Source organism: Ovis canadensis, chromosome X (genome assembly GCF_042477335.2).
Source record: "Ovis canadensis isolate MfBH-ARS-UI-01 breed Bighorn chromosome X, ARS-UI_OviCan_v2, whole genome shotgun sequence".
Taxonomy (NCBI): Eukaryota; Metazoa; Chordata; class Mammalia; order Artiodactyla; family Bovidae; genus Ovis; species Ovis canadensis.
In genome coordinates this window covers 62,091,526-62,111,569 of record NC_091727.1, presented here as the reverse complement: position 1 = coordinate 62,111,569, position 20,044 = coordinate 62,091,526, and the positions used below count along the sequence as shown (strand labels likewise).

Below are 20,044 nucleotides of genomic sequence, written 5' to 3'. Positions count from 1 at the left end.
AGAATCACTGCACTCAAAGACAGATCACTTAAAATTATCCAGTCAGAGGAAAAAAAGGAAAAAAATATTATAAAAGAAACTAATGGGATACCATATACAAACTAATATACACATATGGGAGGGAGTCTCAGAAGGAGCACAGAAAGTAAAATGGGCACAAAGCTTATTTAAAGAAATAATGGACCAAAACATTCCTAAATCTGGAGGAGGAAGTGAAAACCTGGATCCTCGAAGCCCAAAGAAATGCAAATAAATTATAAAGAGATTTTAGCCAGAAACATCTTTATAAAATTCTCAAAATTCCAAGATGAAGAGAATTTTGAACATACCATGAGAAAAGCAAATCATCAAATAAAAGGAAACTCCAATAATACTATTAGCAGATTCCTCATCTAAAACCTTGCAGGCCAGGAGAAAGTGAGATGATATCTTTACAGTACTGAAAGGAAATAACTTCCAATCAGGAATACCATATTAGACAAAGTAATCCTTCAGAAATGAGGAGAGAGAAAACTTTTCCAGACAAACAAACCTGAAGGAATTGATCACCAATAGACTTGGTTCAAATGTATGGGAAAACCAATACAGTAATGTAAAGTAAAATAAAAATAAATAAATAAATAAATAAAAGATAGCATACTAAGTGAAGTAAGCCAGACAGGGAAAGACAAATGTCATACGAAATTTGCTTATATGTAAAATCTCAATAAAGAAACAGATGCAAATGAACATAATTACAAAACAGAAATAGACCCACAGACATAGAAAACAAACCTATGATAACCAAAGGGGAAAGTGGAGAAGGGATAAATTAGGATGTTTGGATTAACACATACACATTACTGTATATAAAATAGATATATGTGTTGATGTATGGAAAAAATCAAAGTGTTGTAATTATCCTTTAGTTAAAATATATTAAAAAATAGATAGTCAATAAGGACCTACTGTATAACACAAGAAAGTGCACTAAGTCTTTTTAATAAGCTATAAGGGAAAAGAATCTAAAAAAAGTATATATATATATATATATATATATATATATATAGAGAGAGAGAGAGAGAGAGAAGAGTCAAGATGGTGGGATAAAAGGATGCAGAATTCATGTCTCTTCACAAGTACATCAGCAATACATATACAAATATAACGATTCTCACAGAGCACCTGCTAAACACTAGTGGAAGACTGTGGACAACTAAAAGAAAAGAAAACTGTCCTTGAAACTGGATAGATTGAAAGAAGTGAAAAAAGAAAAGAGGAATCAAAAAAGGGACCAGTAACTCTGGCAGGAAGCTGAAGGTGAGGAGAATAAGTCAAAAAGGAAAAACAAATATCATATATTAATGCATATACACGGAATCTAGAAATATGGTAGTGTTGATCTTTTTGCAGAACAGAAATAAAGACACTGACTTATAGAATAAATGTATGGGAGGAAGAAAAGGGAAGTAGGATGAATTGGGAGACTGGGATTGACATACATACACTGCTATGTGTAAAACAGGTAACTAATGAAAATCTGCTGTATTAGCACAGGGAACTCCACTCATTGCTGTAACCTAACCAGGTTAGTGATAACCTAACTAGGAAGGAAATTTTAATAAAGAGAGTATATGTGTAAACATTTGGCAGATTCACTTTGACGTACAGCAGAAACTGATGTAGAAGTGTAAAGAAACTATATTCCAATAAAAAAGAATATATGTAACTGAATCACAGTGCTGTACATCTGAAACTAACACGACATTGTAAATCACCTGTATTTCAATAAAATAAGTAAATAAATCAATAAGACATGCTAAAAGAGGGTCAGTCCAGTTCAGTTAAGTCATTCAGTTGTGTCCGACTCTTTGTGATCCCATGGACTACAGCATGCCAGGCCTCCCTGTCCATCACCAACTCCTGGAGCTTATTCACACTCATGCCCATTGAGTGGATGATGTCATCTACCATCTCATCCTCTGTCGTCCCCTCCTCCTTCTGCCTTCAATCTCTCTTAGCATCAGGGTCTTTTCAGATGAGTCAGTTCTCCACATCAGGTGGCCAAAGTATTGGAGTTTCAGCTTCAGCATCAGCATCAGACCTTCCAGTAAATATTCAGGACTGATTTCCTTTCGGATGGACTGGTTGGATCTCCTTGCAGTCCCAGGGATTCTCCAGAGTCTTCTCCAACACCACAGTTCAAAAGCATCAATTCTTTTGTGCTCAGCTTTCTTTATAGTCCAACTCTCATATCCATACATGACTACTGGAAAAGCCATAGCTTTGACTAGAAAGACCTTTGTTGGGAAAGTAATGCCTTTGCTTTTTAACATGCTGTCTAGGTTGGTCATAACTTTTCTATCAAGGAGGAAGCGTCTTTTAATTTCATGGCTGCAGTCACCATCTGCAGTGATTTTGGAGCCCCCCAAAATAAAGTCTGTCACTGTTTGCATTGCTTCCCCATCTATTTGCTGTGAAGTGGTGGGACCAGATGCCATGATCTTAGTCTTCTGAATTTTGAGTTTTAAGCCAACTTTTTCACTCTCCTCACTTTCATCAAGAGGCTTTTGAGTTCCTCTTCACTTTCTGCCATAAGGGTGGTGTCATCTGCATATCTCAGGTTATTGATATTTCTTCAGGCAATCTTGATTCCAGCTTGTGCTTCTTCCAGCCCAGTGTTTCTCATGATGTACTCTGCATATAAGATAAATAAGCAGAATGACAATATACAGCCTTCATGTACTCCTTTCCTGGTTTGGAACGAGTCTGTTTTTCCATGTCCAGTTCTAACTGTTGCTTCCTGACCTGCATACAGATTTCTCAGGAGGCAGGTCAAGTGGCCTTGTCTTTCAGAATGTTCCAGTTTGTTGTGATCCACACAGTCAAAAGGCTTTGGCATAGTCAATAAAGGAGAAATATATGTTTTTCTGGAACTGTCTCACTTTCTCAGTGATCCAATGGATGGATGTTGGCAATTTGTTCTCTGGTTCCTCTGCCTTTTCTAAATCCAGCTAGAACATCTGGAAGTTCATGGTTCATGCACTGTTGAAGGCTGGCTTGGAGAAGTTTGAATATTACTTTGCTAGCATGTGAGATGAGTGCAATTGTGCACTACTTTGAGCATTCTTTGGCATTGCCTTTCTTTGGGACTGGGGCTTCCTTGGTGGCTTAGAGGGTAAAGCCTGCAATGCAGAAGACCCAGGTTCAATCCCTGGGTTGGGAAGATTCCCTGGAGATGGAAATGGCAACTCACTCTAGTACTCTTGCCTGGAAAATCCCATGGATGGAAGAGCCTCGTAGGCTACAGTCCATGGGGTCACAAAGAGTCGGACACAACTGAGCGACCACACACGTTCTTTGAGACTGGAATGAAAACTGACCTTTTCCAGTCCTGTGCCCACTGCTGAGTTTTCCAAATTTACTGGCATATTGAGTGTAACACTTTCACAGCATCATCTTTTAGGATTTGAAATAGCTCAGCTGGAATTCCATCACCTCCACTAAGTTTGTTCGTGGTGATGCTTCCTAAGGCCCACTTGACTTTATATTCTAGGATATCTGGCTCTAGATGAGTGATCATACCATCCTGATTATCTGGGTAACGAATATCTTTTTTGTATAATTCTGTGTATTCTTGCCACCTCTTCTTAATATCTTCTGCTTCTGTACCATTTCTATCCTTTATTGTGCCCATGTTTGCATGAAATGTTCCCTTGGTATCTCTAATTTTCTTGACATTCTATTGTTTTCATCTATTTCTTTGCATTGATCGCTGAGGAAGGCTTTCTTATCTCACCTTGTTTTTCTTTGGAACTCTGCATTCAATTGGGTTTATCTTTCCTTTCCTCCTTTGCCTTTCACTTCTCTTCTTTTCACAACTATTTGTAAGGTCTCCTCAGACAACCATTTTGCCTTTTTGCATTTCTTTTTCTTGGAAATGGTCTTGATCCCTGCCTCATTTACAGTGTCACAAACCTCCGTCCATAGTTCTTCAGGTACCCTGTCTATCAGATCTAATCCCTTGAATCTATTTCTCACTTCCATTGTATAATCCTAAGCGATTTGATTTGGTCATACCTGAATGATCTAGTGGTTTTCCCTACTTTCTTCAATTTAAGTCTGAATTTGGCAATAAGGAGTTCATGGTCTGAGCCACAGTCAGCTCCCAGTCTTGGTTTTGCTGACTATATAGAGCTTCTCCATTTTTGCCTGCAAAGAATATGATCAATGTGATTCTGGTATTGACCATCTGGTTATGTCCACGTGTAGAGTCTTCTTTTCTGTTGTTGGAAGAGGATGTTCGCTATGACCAGTGCATTCTCTTGGCAAAACCTATTAGCCTTTGCCCTGCTTCATTCTCCACTCCAAGGCCAAATTTGCCTGATACTACAGGTATTTCTTGACTTCCTAGTTTTGCATTCCAGTCCACTATAATGAAAAGGACTTCTTTTGGGGGTGTTAGTTCTAGAAGGTCTTGTAGGTCTTCATAGAACCATTCAACTTCAGCTTCTTCAGGATTACTGGTCAGGGCAGACTTGGATTACTGTGATATTGAATGTTTGCCTTAGAAACAAACATAGATCATTCTGTCGTTTTTGAGATTGCATCCAAGTACTGCATTTCAGATTCTTTTGTTGACTATAACAGGTATTCAAGTTGAAATTAATGGACATAAACAATATGAAAACCTGAAAGTATAAACCAAATTTTTAAAGATAAGAATATAACCCCATTCACAATATTCTACTGTAATAGTGATGTGTAAATCACTTTTAACTCTAGTATGAAAGTGAAAATACAAAAGTATTTAAAATTACTTTATGTACAATAATTTATTAATAGATATACAATCTAAAAATCTATAAATTATGACATCAGTAACATAAAATGGAGGGGTAAGGAAAATTAAAATGTACAGTTATTGTATATAGTCAATGTTACTTTGCTAGCTTCAAACAAACTGTTATGTTTTATATAAACTTCAAGAAAAATACTCCAAATATGCAAAGCAATGTTGAGAGAGAAGAGCAAATTTGAAGATATCACACTTTCTGATTTTAAAATTAATATGAAACTATAGTAACCTACACAGTATAGTTCTGGCATAAAATCAGACATATAGACCAATGAAATAGAATAATGAGCGAGAAAAAGTACACACATTTATGGTCAGTTAACCTTTGACAATGGGGCAAGATTACACAATGGGAAAGTATAGTCTTTTCAATACATGGTATTGGGGAAAATGGATATCCACATGCAGAGAAACTGGATCCTTATCTCACACAGTGTACAAAGATCTCAAAATGGATTAGAGACATAAATGTAAGACCTATAGCTGTAAAACTACCAAAAGAAATGGTAGGGGGAAAGCTACTTGGAATTGTCTCATCTGGGCAGTGATTTGTTTGGATATAACTCAAAAACTACAAGCAACGAAAGTAGAATAGACAGATGTGGTTACAGAACGCTAAACAGCTTCTTCACAGCAAAGGAAACAGTCAAGAAAGTGAAGAGACAACCTACAGAATTATATGAAGATATTTGCAAACCATATATCTAATAAGGGATTAATGTCCAAAATAAATAAGGAACTCATACTACTCAAGAATTAACCCAATTTTTAAAGGTCAAAGTACCTAAATAGACATTTCTTAGAACATGATATATAAATGGTCAAAAGATATATGGAAAGTTGCTCAACATCACTGATCACCAAGGAAATGCAAATCAAAACAACAATGAAATATCACCTCACACCTATTAGGATGATTATTACCAAAAAACGACAAAAGATAATTAGTGTTGAGAAGAATTTGGAGAAAAGGGAACCTCTTTGACTGAACTGAACTGAACTGAATGCAAATTAGTGCAGCTATTATGGAAAACAGTATGTAGGTTTCTCAGAAAATTAAAAAAAAACTACCATATAAATTTGTCAATTGCCTGGTTGAATGTCCAAGGTATGCTCAAACATTCATACAAAACCCCTTTTCAAAGACTTGGAGTCATATTGGTGCTTGGTGTTTTAAAGTAATCTCTGCCTAATCATTAGCTAACCAAAAAGCTAACTAAGCATTGTCTTTGAGGGCCACACTTGACAAATGATAAAGATTTAACAGAAATGGGTGGAAAAAGTCAGTAAACAAACTAACAACAATAACTAAAACAAATAGCAACAACAACAAATCGGGGAGGAGAGAGAATCTGATTTCCAGAGATGCTATATGAAACTGTCCAGTTTTCAATAAAAATATGATATGTAATAAAACAAGAAAGCATGACCCATACCCAAAAAGAAAAACAAAAAACAGTCAGAACATGGCTTCACAAAGACTAACATTTGAATATTTATAGCAGCTTTGTACATACCAGCCAAAAGCTGTAAACAACCTAAATGTTTGTTAACTGACAAATGAACAAACCTGTTGTGGCATATACATACAATGGAGTACTACTCAGCAATAACACACAGGAATGAACTACTGATACATAAATCATCCCTATCCTCCAGGTATATCAGGTTCTTTCAAGATCTCTAGCATGCCTCATAATCCAGGCCTCTGCACTTGCCATTCCCTTTGCTGGACACTTTCCCCTGCACCTTCACATGACTGGGTCATTCTCATGCTCCAGGTCCTGAGACCTGGTCCAGATAAATGCCACCTCTCCAAAAGACCCTCCTTAACCACACCCAAAGTGGCTCTCCTTGGTTGTTTGCCTATGCCCTTAGTTTGTTTCATTCATGCCACTTACTAATAATTCTTCATATTTTGTGATCATGCTACTTCTTTTTGGTTGCCCATAGAATAATAGTTACCAATTGTGTCAATTAAAAAACAACACTAGCAGTAATTCTATTTCTGAATATATATCCAAAGGAAATGAAATTAGTATATCGAAAAGATATCTGCCCTGTCATGTTCATTGCAGCATTATTTACAATAGCCAAGATATGGAAATATCAAAGTGAAATATCAACAGGTGAATGGATAAAGAAAATGCGAGAGGTACACAGATACTTACTCAGAAACACACAGACACACACACACACACACATAATGGAATATTATTCAGCTTAGATAAAAAGAAGGAAAGTATGTAATTTGTGACATAGATGAACCTGAAGGACTTTATGCTAAATGAAATGAACCAAGCACAGAAAGACAAATGCTGCATGATCTCACTTATATGTGAAATCTAAAAATGTCAAACTCATAGAAGCAGAGAATAGAATGGTGGTTGCCAGAGACTTGGGGGAGAGTGAAATGGGGAGGTGTTGATCAAAGAGTACAAAGGTTCAGTTGTGCAGGATGAATACATTCTGGAAATATGATACAACACTGTGATTGTCGGTAATAATACTATATTGTATACTTGAAGTTTATGAAAAGAGTAGATCTTAACTGTTCTTACCACACATAAAAAATGGAAACTATGTGAGGTGATTGATATGTTAATTAGATTGAGTGTGGTACTCATTTAACATATATTCATATATCAAAATATCATATTATATACCTTAAACATATACAATGTTTGTCAATTTTATCCCAATAAAGTTGGAGAGGAAATCAGCTCACATGGATTGAATAAGTACTGGGTTAGGTGGAATTAAGACACCATCCCTGGCCTCAAGGAGTTTATAGGCTAAATGGAAATAGATAATAGACAGATAAACAAATAAATGCCATTGAGTAGAGTAATTGTTAGTATGGAACCTGCACCAATTCTAAATGGGCCTTTCTCCTCAGTACTCTGTGGAGACCATTTTTTGTCAAGATAACCAGCAATCTCCATGCACTATTCCACTATTCTTAACATACTCAGCTTGTGAGCAGCATTTCAGTTTACTAATTCTTCCTTCTTTAAACATTTTATTCATTTTGCTTTCAGGACACCAAACTCTCCTTCTGCCTCACTAGACATTCCATCTCAAGTCTCCTCTTGATTTTCCTTCTCTTCTCAATTTCTGCATGTTGGAAGGTCCCAGAGTTGTGTTTTGTATTTCTCAGTCCGCTTTTCTGTCTATATTTATTTCCTGCATGATTGCATTGTCTCACAGCTTTAAATATCTTTTAAATATGAGGATGATATCCAAATTTGTATATCTGGGATTATTATCTTCCTTCTTTCCATCTTAAACTCACTGCGCAGCAGTTCTCCTTAGATGACTCAAGGAAATCTCCAATTTTAAAATGTACAAATACCCTAGATTGCCTATTCCTCCTCAATCTGGTTTTCCTCTGGTCTCCCTCGTCTAAGTAATTGGCAATGTTTTTGTTGTTGTTCAGTCACTAAGTCATGCCCAACTCTTCGTGACCCCATAAACTGTTGCATGCCAGGTTCCTCTGTCCTCCACTGTCTCTGAAGTATGCTCAAATTCATGTCCATTGAGTTGGTGACACTATCTTAACTATCTCATCCTCTGCCACCCCCTTCTCCTTTTTTCTTCAGTCTTTCCCAGCATCAGGGTCTTTTCCAGTGAGTCAGCTCTTCACATCAGGTGGCCAAAATATTGGAGCTTCAGCTTCAACAACAGTCCTTCCAATGGATATTCAGGGTTGATTTCCGATCTCTTTGCAGTCCAAGGTACTCTTAAGACTTCTTCTCCAGCACCACAACTTGAAAGTATCAGGTCTTTGGCACTCAACCTTCTTTATAGTCCAACTCTCACATCCATACATGACTACTGGAAAAGCCATAGCTTTGCCTATATGGACTGTCAGCAAAGTGATGTCTCTGCTTTTTAATATGCTGTCTAGGTTGGTCATAGCTTTCCTTCCAAGGAGCAAGCATCTTTTAATTTCATGGCTGCAGTCATCACCATCTGCAGTGATTTTGGAGCCCCCCAAAATAAAATCTGCCACTGTTTCCATTTTTCCCCATCTACTTGCCATGAAGTGATGGGACAAGATGTCATGATCTTAGTTTTTTGAATGTTGAGTTTTAAGCCAGCTTTTTCACTCTCCTCTTTCACCCTCATCGAGAGGTTCTTTATTTCCTCTTCACTTTCTGCCATTAGAGTGGTATCATTTGCATATATGAGGTTGTTGATATTTCTCCCTGCAACCTTGATTCCAGATTGTGTTTCACTCAGCCCAGATGAATTGGCAGTACCAGTCACCTAGTTAGTAAGGTCAAAAACTTTCAGATCATCCTTGACTATTGTCTTTGCTTTTTCCCTCATATCTAATTCATCAGCAATTCCTGTTAGCTCTATGTGCACATTATATGCTGAACCTACTAATTCCTACTGCTACCTTACTAGCTGAGCCAGCATCATCTTTTACTTGAGTGGCTACAGGAGCTTCCAAACTATTATCTTTACTTTTCTTCTTGCCTGACAACAGTTTTTTCTCTGCAGCAGCCAGTAAGATATACAGTCTTTTAAAACTGGAAAGCAGATCATATCATTCCCTCTGATCTAAATTTCCAGTGATTTCTCTTAATTTTTAGAAGAAAATTTACATTTTATTTTGCTTTATATGGTCCGCACATACGTTTTTTATCTCATTTCTGAACTTCACTATCTCTATGCACCCTTTGTTTTCTGCTCTGATCTCACTGGTTATGCTGTTTCTTATAGATGTCAGACTTACCCAAGGGCCTTTTCATTTGCTGTTTTCTTGGTCCTGAACATTATTCCTCCAAAACTTTGCAATTTCACTCCTTCATTCAGATCTCTGCTAAATGACATCTCTTCATAGAGACCTTCTCTGAGTATTTTATTTAAATAGATCTTTCTCCTCCTCCATTACTGTCTGTCCTTTAAGCTGTATTATTTTATTCATATCACTTGCTGCCATTAATATTTAATAGCATGTTTATTGTTTGTCTTTCTCAATAGAATGTCAGATCCACTTTCATCACCAGCCTCTAGAACAATTCCTATATATTGCATGTGTTCAGTAAATACTTGTAGAATAAATGAGTGGGTGTAGAGGGAATAATGAAGAGAAAAAGATCACCCAACTTAAGGGATCACCTCCTTAGGAGATGATGTAGCATGTAGGGAAAAGTGAAAGGGAACATTAAGTGCTTACCCTGTTGTTCCATAATCTCATTTTAATTGGATAAACTCACTTATTTGTCTATTCACATCTCCCCAAATACACATCAGAAAATATAATTTCTATGCCAGCAGAAAATTTTCACTCTGTATCCCATAGTATCCAGCATATCATATGTCCTCAATAAATATGTGTAATAAATGAATGAGCTAGGTGTTGGTAGACCTGGGATAAATTTCCTCTTGGCCTCTAGCTTGCTCAATAACTTGGGCTAATCATTTCCTTATTCTGGGTCTTAATTTGCCCCTCTGTGTGATGAGGCCTTCATGCCAGAAGTTCACCATTGGGCACCTACCCTAGCCATACATTTTTTTTTTAACTGAGATATAATTCATATGACATAAAATTCACCCTTTTCAAAGGTAGGTCAGTGCATTTAGTATATTCATAAGCTTGTGCAACAGTCTATTTCCAGAACATCTTCATCATCCAAAAAGAGCCTTTTACCTCCCAATACTTCCCTCCTCCCTTATTCCTGATAATCACTAATTTACTTTCTGTCTCTATGGATTGCCTATTCTGAGAAAATTTCATATAAATGGAATCATACAATCTGTGGTCTTTTTGTGGCTGGCTTCTTAGGATAATTGTTTCAAGGTTCATCCATTATGAAGCATGTATCAATACTTCATTCTCTTTTATGAATGAGTGATATTGTATTATATGGCTATAACACATTTTGTTTATCATTCATCATTTGCTGGATACTTGGATTGTTTCCACTTTTTGCTATAATACTGCTGTGAACCTTTATGCACAGACTTTTATGTGGATGTATGTTTTCAGTGATTCTTGGTGTATATTTAAGAGTGGAATTTCTGGGTCATACAATCACTGTATATTTTATCTTCGAGGAATCATTTTGAGGCTATTTTTAGAATCAGGTACACCATTTTACTTTCCCACCAATAATGTATGACAGTTCCAATTTCTCTGCATTTTTGCCAGCACTCTTTTGTGTCTTGATTTAGTAAAATTGTATATGTTCAAGTTACACAAAGTGATGATTTAATACACATATACATAGTGAATTGATTATTGCAGTCAAGCTAATAGACATGTATTTATTTATTTATTTTGGATGACAGTACCTGAAATCCACTCTCCACAAATTTCCATTATTCAATGCAGTATTGTTAGCTATACTTGTTATGGTATACATTAGATTTCTAGGCTTATTCATCCTATATAACTGCAACTCTATCCTTTGGCCAACATCTCCCCATTTTCTCTATCCTCTTGCTCCTGGTAACCACTGTGCTCTCTGCTTCTAAGTATTTGACTTTTAAGCATTCCACATATAAATGAAGTTATGTAATTTTTTTCTTTATTTGTCTGGCTTATTTCACTTAGCATAATATCTTCTAGATTCATATATATTATAGCAAATGAATGGCAGGAGATCTTTTTAAAGTCTGAAACAAACAAGCAAAGTATTTATTCATCCACTGATGGATACTTAGGTTATTTCCATATCTTGTTATCTTTTAATTCTAGCCATCCTAAATGGGTATGAATTCATATTCATTTAATCCTCATCACTTCTCATAGAACAAGCATTAGAGGCTTAGATATGGTGTGTAGTTTGCCTAATTCACGCAGCTAATGAATTACAGAAGAGCAACTTGCATTCGTCTTATTCCAGAGCTCATATATCTACTGTAATATTGTACTTCCTATAACCTCTTTGAACGCTGTTCTGAGAAAGAACAAATCCCTCTGCTCACCACTGTTCTTTACCAGTAGCATTTCATTATCTTACCTCTAAACTTGTTATTCCCCTCATATATAGTATTATAATGAGTTCTTTCACTATCATCATGGACTCCCTCACATCTCCATATCTAAGCCCTGTGCATTCCACTCCCTTAATGGCCCTTAAATCTGTCTCTCTTTGCTGCTGCTGCCACTCCAGTTTAGATCCAGCAGCCCCCATTTGGTCTTCCTACCTCCAGTCTCCTCCAGTCTGTTTAGTTCAGTCTACTCTTCGTCATGAACCTAAGGGTATATTCAAAAAATACATGTGATAGTGCCACTTTTCTGTGAAAAAAAGTCATGGTCCTCTGCAGCCCAATGATAAAATTCATATCCCTGAACATGGCATTCATGATATAGCCCCATCCTACCTTAATAACTCTTCTCCAACTACTCACACTTTTTATCTAAAATTCGTTCCTATGCTCAAACCATACTAAGTATTTTCTTTTACATTTTCGTAAACAAACCATGAACTTTCATTCTTTCAAGTTGCTCTCTCTTTGAAATTCCCTTTCCTTCTTTTTTCATCTATTGCAATCCTTCAAGGCCTAGCTCAACATTACCTCTTTCACAAAATTTTCTTCAACATCACCAGAAAGAATTAGCACTGTCATTCTCATAGTGCTTATTTGCATGATTCTACCTGTATTATAATAATTGATCTATTTCTTCTCCTGGACTAGTGTGCAACCTCTTAAATCTATTCCCCATCACTCGCCTACACTTAGAAGAGAGGCCTCTAGTTGGCCACTTGCCTATTTATGAGACCTCCTTTTCTGATACTTATTCACTCCTAGTTCTCTGCAGTTTCTGAAGCTGGCTTTTGTGTTTTCCCATGGAAAAAGATGGCTGATTAGAGAAAGGGGATGATGCTGAGCTCTTATTACCCAACAGGAGCAATGAACACTGTCTTCAGAAAGAGTATGTACTCTGAAAACAGACTTCAAGCTATGAAAACTGGCCCTAACATATAAGTTTTGTGACACTGAGACTTTTAGGGCCTTTGATTTCTTATCTGTAAAATGGGACTGATAACAATTTTACAGAGTAGTTTTGAAGGTTATGAGAGATAATCCATGTAAAGCACTTAGAACAGGCCCTGACACAAAGAAAGTGTTTAACTAATGGTATCTGCTAGCATTATTATTATCATTGTCATTATTATAATTATTGCCATTTTATCTTTATTATTCAGCATATCCCAGAGCCTTGAAATGGTTTTCCTGGCAGAATGGCCTAGTTCCAAATCCTTACTTCTGCTATCATCATATGTCTTATTTCCAAGCCAGGAAAAGATCCTTTCCAATGTGGAAGGTAGTGGCCTGAGACTGTGTTTGTGGATCATCTTTATGAGATTGGACCTTCTTTTACTGTATTGAGATGGTGATGATACCATAGAGCATGACCAATCGCTGTTGCTTTCCCTAAATGAGAACAGGGATGGAATTTCCTAGAGTTTCTTCACCAAAAGAAAACATTCAGATAGAAACATGTAACTGAGATGTTAGACTCAAAGCATGTGGGAGAATGAATTTATATCACTTCATGTGTGACATAAGAATTTACTTCATACTTTCTAGAAGGTACATGTGCTTAAGGTTAATTCTAAGTGCTGTAGGTTAGATGGCCTCTGCCACAAGGCATCTTCCGGAAGCATGTGATCTAATTACATTGCACTTTTGAGCTATGTCAGTAGTATTATTATTAATGAGTCTTTGATATTTTTTGTTTGACTAGTCTGATGGCAGTTGTACTAGGTTAATAAAAGCAAGGCTATGTATCTACCCTGGGACCAAAGTAGGGGAGCTATAGAGGAACTCCTTGGCTCTAACCCTTATGGTGGTAGCAGCAGGCAGTCATCAATAAAAAGCTCCCAAGAAAAAGAAAACTCTTGGGGAAAAATTCTTTGAAACAAGACTTACTCTTTCTTTCCCCATGGAAACTCTTGCCCCACTGCCTACTGAGAACATAATAGTATAAATAATAACTAGCAATTATTGAGTGTTTGCTATGTACCAGGCACTGAAATGAGTATACTACCTCATGTAATCATCACCACAACCTCATGAGGTAGGTACTACTATTATTTCTTTTACTGAGGAGAAAATTTTAGATATAGAAAGATTATGAACTTGCCCAAGATCTCGCAGTTGGTAAGTAGCACAACTGGCTCCAGAACCTGCAGTTCTTTTAAAACTTTATTGTGGAGAGTTTCAAATGTAAAAGGAAATTGTATATTTAATAAAAAAAATATACAGTATAACATACAGCATAGCACATTCCACATGTCCATATTGCCCAGCTTCAACATTTACAACTACATGCCCAATCTTGTTTCATCTATACCCTTACCCATTTCCCTAAAACAGACATTATGTCATTTCTTCCATAAATGCTTCAGTATGTACATGTAAAAGACGAAGACTCTTTTTTAACCAAAACCTCAATATCATTATCATACATAAAAGAAACTAAACAAAATAGTAATTCCTTAAAAGCAGTAACTATCTGGTCAGTGTCCTAATTTTCCTTCTTACATTAAAAAAAAAATTAATCAGGATCCAAATAGGACCCATGTGTTTTAATTGCTTAACATATCTCTCAGGTCTCATTTAGCTGACCAGAACCTCTGTTCTTAACCACTACACTCTGACACAGGTTTTCTATTACCAAGGAAGGTGACAATTTCCATATAGCAGGAGTTCTCAATTAGCTGTTCATTAACAGATTCAGGGGGCTCTATGAATCTCTTAAAATTGGTTTTCAAAATTTTACATGTATTTGTATAGGTTAATTTTTCTAGGGAGAATATCCTTGGCTCTCATTAGAGTCTCAAAACTTTAATTAAGACATAAGACAACTGAAAAGCATATGCTATTGTCACAGGAAATTGTAAACCACAATAGCTAGGGGAAGGCCATAAAGTGGCTAGTTGAGGATGGGAAAAGAAGTTAAATTCAGTTTAGCACATTACACTGAAATATTAGAGATATTTATAAGTAACTTTTTAGATAAATAGAAATAGTTGAGGATTACCTGATGTCTGTATTTGAAAGTAATATAATCTTGGCATATTGTGGTTTTGCTCAATTGTGGTCATGAAAATAATTGAATTCCTTGTATTATGAGACCTGTGTCTCCACATGAAGTGGGGTAGGTAGAGACGGATTTTTGTGGAATATCATTGATTTGTTCCATAACAAAAGCTCCTTTGAATATGTATATAATTTTGTAATCTTATGTCTACATGTCTAAAAATGAAAAGGTGATAAAGGTTATCATTAATCTTTCCTCTACACCAACTTTTCCTAGATGAAATTCAACATAGAACACCCAATGGTACTATCATCAGCAGCATAGAACCCCCCAAGCCACCACAATACCCCAAAATGCCTATGCAAAAAAGTGTGGAAGCAGATCCTGGGAGGAAGTCCCCAAGCAGGCTTGTTTCAGATGTCAAGTTGGAGACCTGCCTCGAGGTGGACGTGGGGAAATTGGTGTCTAGGCTGCAGGATGGAGGGACCAAGGCCATACCAAAGGCCAGCAATGGACCTGTGCCAGGCCCTGGGACCACTAAGGCCCCCTCTTTCCACATAAAGAGATCAGCACCTCGGCCTCTGGCTCACCACAAGGAGGGTAAGTGCTTGGGAATTCCAAGAGGAAGAGAAATGACCTCAACTACTTTGCACCTTGAAACACTTATGAGGTTGTAGGTATTTAAGTAGAAATCTGTTCCGGTTTATTACTACTAATGTTGAAATCTTCTTTGCGACCCTATGGACTGTAGCCTGCCAGGCTCCTCTATCCGTGGGGATTCTCCAAGCAAGAATACTGGAGTGGGCCTCCTCCAGGGACTCTTCCCAACCCAGTGATTGAACCCAGGTCTCCCAAATTGCAGGCAGATTTTTTACCAGCTAAGCCATCCGGGAAGCCCAAGAATACTGGAGTAGGTAGCCTATTCCTGGGCTTCCCTGGTGGCTCAGAGGTTAAAGCATCTGCCTGCAATGCGGGAGACCTGGGTTTGATCCCTGGGTTGGGAAGATCCCCTGGAGAAGGAAATGGCAACCCACTCCAGTATTCTTGCCTGAAGAATCCCATGGATGGAGGAGCCTGGAGGGCTACAGTGCACGGGGTCGCAAAGAGTTGGACACGACTGAGCGACTTCACTTAGCCTATTCCTTCTCTAGGGGATCTTCCTGACCCAGGAGTTGAACCAGGGTCTCCTGCACTGCAGGTGGATTCTTTACCAGTTGAGCTACCAGGGAAGCCCAAGAATATAGAAACCATTCACAATAATCACTAGAATGTAAGCTTTATGAGGGAGGGATTTTGGCTGTCTTATTTACTTCTATATCCCAAGTACTTAGAACAATGCCTGATTGTCACATAGTAGGTACTCATTATTTGTGAAATAAATAATATTATTTTTTCCATTATAGGTTATTACAGGATATTGAATATAGTTCCTTGTGCTATATAGTATGACCTTGTTCATCCATTCTATATATAATAGTATGTATCTGCTAATCCCAGATTCCCAATCCATCCATCCTCCACATGACTCCCCCCTTGGCAGCCACAAGGCTGTTCTCTATGTCTATGACTCTTTTAAGGTTTCATAAAATAAGTTCATTTGTGTCATATTTTAGATTCCATGAATATTAGTGATACCATATTTGTCTTTCTCTTTCTGACTTACTTTACTTATTATGATAATCTCTAGATCTATCCATGTTTCTTCAAATGACATTAGTTCATTCTATTTTTGTTTGACTAGTATTCCATACAATATATGCATACATACACACACACACACAGAGTGAGAGAGGATTCCCAGGTGGCCCTAGTGGTAAAGAATCTGCCTGCCAGTGCAGGAGACACAAGAGACTCAAGTTTGATCCCTGGGTTGGGACGATCCCCGGGAATAGGTAATAGCAACCCGCTCCAGTATTCTTATCTGAAAAATTCCATGAACAGAAGAGACTGGCAAGCTATAGTCCATGGGGTCACAAAGAGACACAACTGAGTAACTGAGCATGCACACACAGACACACACACATATATTGCATCTTCTTTATCCATTCATCTCTCGATGGACATTTAGGTTGCTTCCATATGTCTTGGCAATATAAATAATGCTGCTGTGAACAGTGGTGTGCATGTATCTTTTGGAATTGATATTATTTATTAATATAATTTTTGCTGTCATTTATTTATTTCTACTTCTGTATACATTATGGCATGCTCACCACCAAGAATTTAGTTTCTATCCATCACCATACAGTTTATTCCCTTTACTCATTTCACCCACTCCTTCCCCTCTGGTAACCATTGCTCTGTTCTTTGCATCTGCATGTTTGTTTTGTTTTAGTTTGGTTTGTTCATTTATTTTGTTTTCTTTATTCATTGATTATTTTTTATCTTTTCCCACATAAACAAAATCATACAGTATTTGTTTTTCTCTTCTTTCACTTAGCATAATATGCTTAAGGTTCACCCATGTTGTTGTGAATGACAGTATTTCATCTTTTTATGACACAGTAGTATTCCTTTGTATATATCACATCTTTACTTATTCATCCATTGTTGTGTACTTAGGTTTTCCCCCATATCTTAGCTATTATAAATAATGGTGTGATGAACATAGAGTTACATATATTTTTTGAATTAGTATTTTCATGTTATTTGTATAATATCCACAAGTGGAATAGCTGTATCATATGGTAGTTCTAGTCTTAATTTTTGAGGAATCTCCATACTGTGTCCTATAGTAGCTATACCAAGTTACATTCCCACCAACAGTATAAGAGGGTTCACTTTTCTCCACACTCCTTTCCATAATTTGTTATTGTCTTTTAGGAAATAGCCATTCTGATGGGCATGATGTGATATCTCACTGGGGTTTTGATTTGCATTGTCCTAATAATTAATGATCTTGGACACATTTTAATATTCCTGTTGGCCATTGTTATGTCTTTTTGGGAAAATGTCCATATAGCTCTTCTCTCCATTTTTAAAGTAGGTTGTTTAGGGTTTTTTGTTGTTGAGTTACATGAGTTCTTTAAATGTTTTGGACATTAACCCCTTATAAGATATATGATTCAAAAATATTTTCTCTCATTCAGTAGATTGTCTTTTCATTTTTGTGGAAGGTTTCCTTTGCTGTGCAGAAGTTTGATATAGTCCTATTCAGTTTGATATAATCCTTTTTGCTTATTTTTGCTTTTGCTTCCCTTGCCTGAGGAAAATATTCAAAAAGATATTGTTAAGATCACTGTCAAAGAGTGTACTGCATATGTTTTCTGCTAGGAGTATAATGGTTTCAGGCATTACATTCAAGTCTTTGTTTTGAGAGTTTTTTGTATGTTGTGAGATAGTGGTCTAGTTTGTTTGTTTCTTTCTTTTTTTGTGGCTGTGCAGTTTTCCTAGCACCATTTATTGAAGAAAATATCTTTGTCCATTCTAAGATCTTTAATCCTTTGTCATAAATTAATTTTCCATATATTTGTGGGTTTATTTCAGGGGTCTCAATTTTGTTTTATTGATATATGTGTCTGTTTTTCTATCAACACCATGCTGTTTGATTATAAGAATTTTATAATATAGATTAAAATCAGGGATTATAATACCTACAGCTTTGTTCTTTTTTTTTTTTTTCTCAAAATTGCTTTAACTTTTTGACTTCTTGAAGAATTGATGCTTTTGAACTGTGGTGTTGGAGAAGACTCTTGAGGGTCCCTTGGACTGCAAGGAGATCCAACCAGTCCATTCTGAAGGAGATCAACCCTGGGATTTCTTTGGAGGGAATGATGCTAAAGCTGAAACTCCAGTACTTTGGCCACCTCATGCGAAGAGTTGACTCATTGGAAAAGACTCTGATGCTGGGAGGGATTGGGGGCAGGAGAAGAAGGGGACGACCGAGGTTGAGATGGCTGGATGGCATCACTGACTCAATGAACGCGAGTTTGGGTGAACTCTGGGAGTTGGTGATGGACAGGGAGGCCTCGCGTGCTGTGATTCATGGGGTCGAAAAGAGTCGGACACAACTGAGCAACTGAACTGAACTGAACTGATGGTTCCATATGTTTTAGAATTGTTTGTTCTATTTCTATTAAAGCTGTCATTGGGATTTTGATAAGCCTTGCCCTAAACCTGTAGATTGCTTTTGGTAATATGAGCATTTTATTATTTATTTATTTATTTTTAATATAAATTTATTTATTTTAATTGGAGGCTAATTAATTTACAATATTGTAGTGGTTTTGCCATACATCAACATGAATCCACCATGGGTATACTCGTATTTTTTGATTTATTTTTTTAAACTTTTCTATTTTGAATTGAGGTATAGATGGTTAGCAATGTTATGATCATTTCAAGTGAACAACAAAGGGACTCAGCCATACATATACATGTATCCATTCTCCCCTAAATTCCTCTCCCATCCAGGCTGCCACATAGCATTGATAAGAGTTCCATGTGCTATACAGTTGCTATACAGTTGGTCCTTGTTGGTTATCCACTTTAAATATAGCAGAGTGTACATGTCCATCACAAAGTTCTCCCCACCCCTCCCACCAGCAACCATAAATTCATTCTCTCAGTCTATTAGTCTCTTTCCATGTTGTAAGTAAGTTCATCTGTATCATTTCTTTTTAGAATCCACATATAATGGATGTCATGTGGTATTTCTCCTTCTCTATCTGACTTACTTCACTCAGTATGACTATCTCTAGATCCATTCATGTTGCTGCAAATGGTACTATTTCATTCTTCTTAATGGCTGAGTAATATTCCATTGAATATATGTACTACATCTTTACCCATTTCCCTATGGGTGGACATTTAGGTTGCTTTCATGTTTTGGCTATTGTAAACAGTGCTACAATGTTAGGGTGCATGTATCCTTTTGGATCATGTTTTTCTCTGGATATATGCCCAGGAGTTGGATTGCAGGGTCATATGGTAGCTCAATTTTTAGTTTTTTAAAGAACCTCCATACCATTCTCCATAGTGGCTTTTCCAACTTACATTCACGCCAACAGTGCACAAGGGTTCCCATCTCTCCACACCCTCTCTAGCATTTATTATTTGTGGATTTTTTGATGACAACCATTCTGGTTGGTGTGAGGTGATAACTCACTATAGTTTTGATTTCCATTACTCTGATAAATAGCAGTGTTGAACATCTTTTCATGTGCCTCTTGACCATTTGTATGTCTTCTGTGGAG

At 36.9% G+C, this 20,044-nt stretch overlaps 1 protein-coding gene across 6 annotated transcripts in view; it reads left to right on the top strand.

Annotated features, from left to right (window-relative positions):
* OPHN1 (oligophrenin 1) overlaps positions 1 to 20,044 on the top strand; it is a 585,383-nt gene that overhangs the window by 545,067 nt on the left and 20,272 nt on the right. For 4 of the 6 annotated variants that reach the window (XM_070290276.1, XM_070290274.1, XM_070290277.1 and 1 more), the window contains one exon: positions 15,126 to 15,449. The exons of the other annotated variants lie outside the window; for them this stretch is intronic. In XM_070290276.1, the coding sequence (XP_070146377.1) occupies positions 15,126 to 15,449 (324 nt within the window). The remainder of the gene's footprint in view (positions 1 to 15,125; positions 15,450 to 20,044) is intronic. 6 annotated transcript variants of the gene reach the window in all.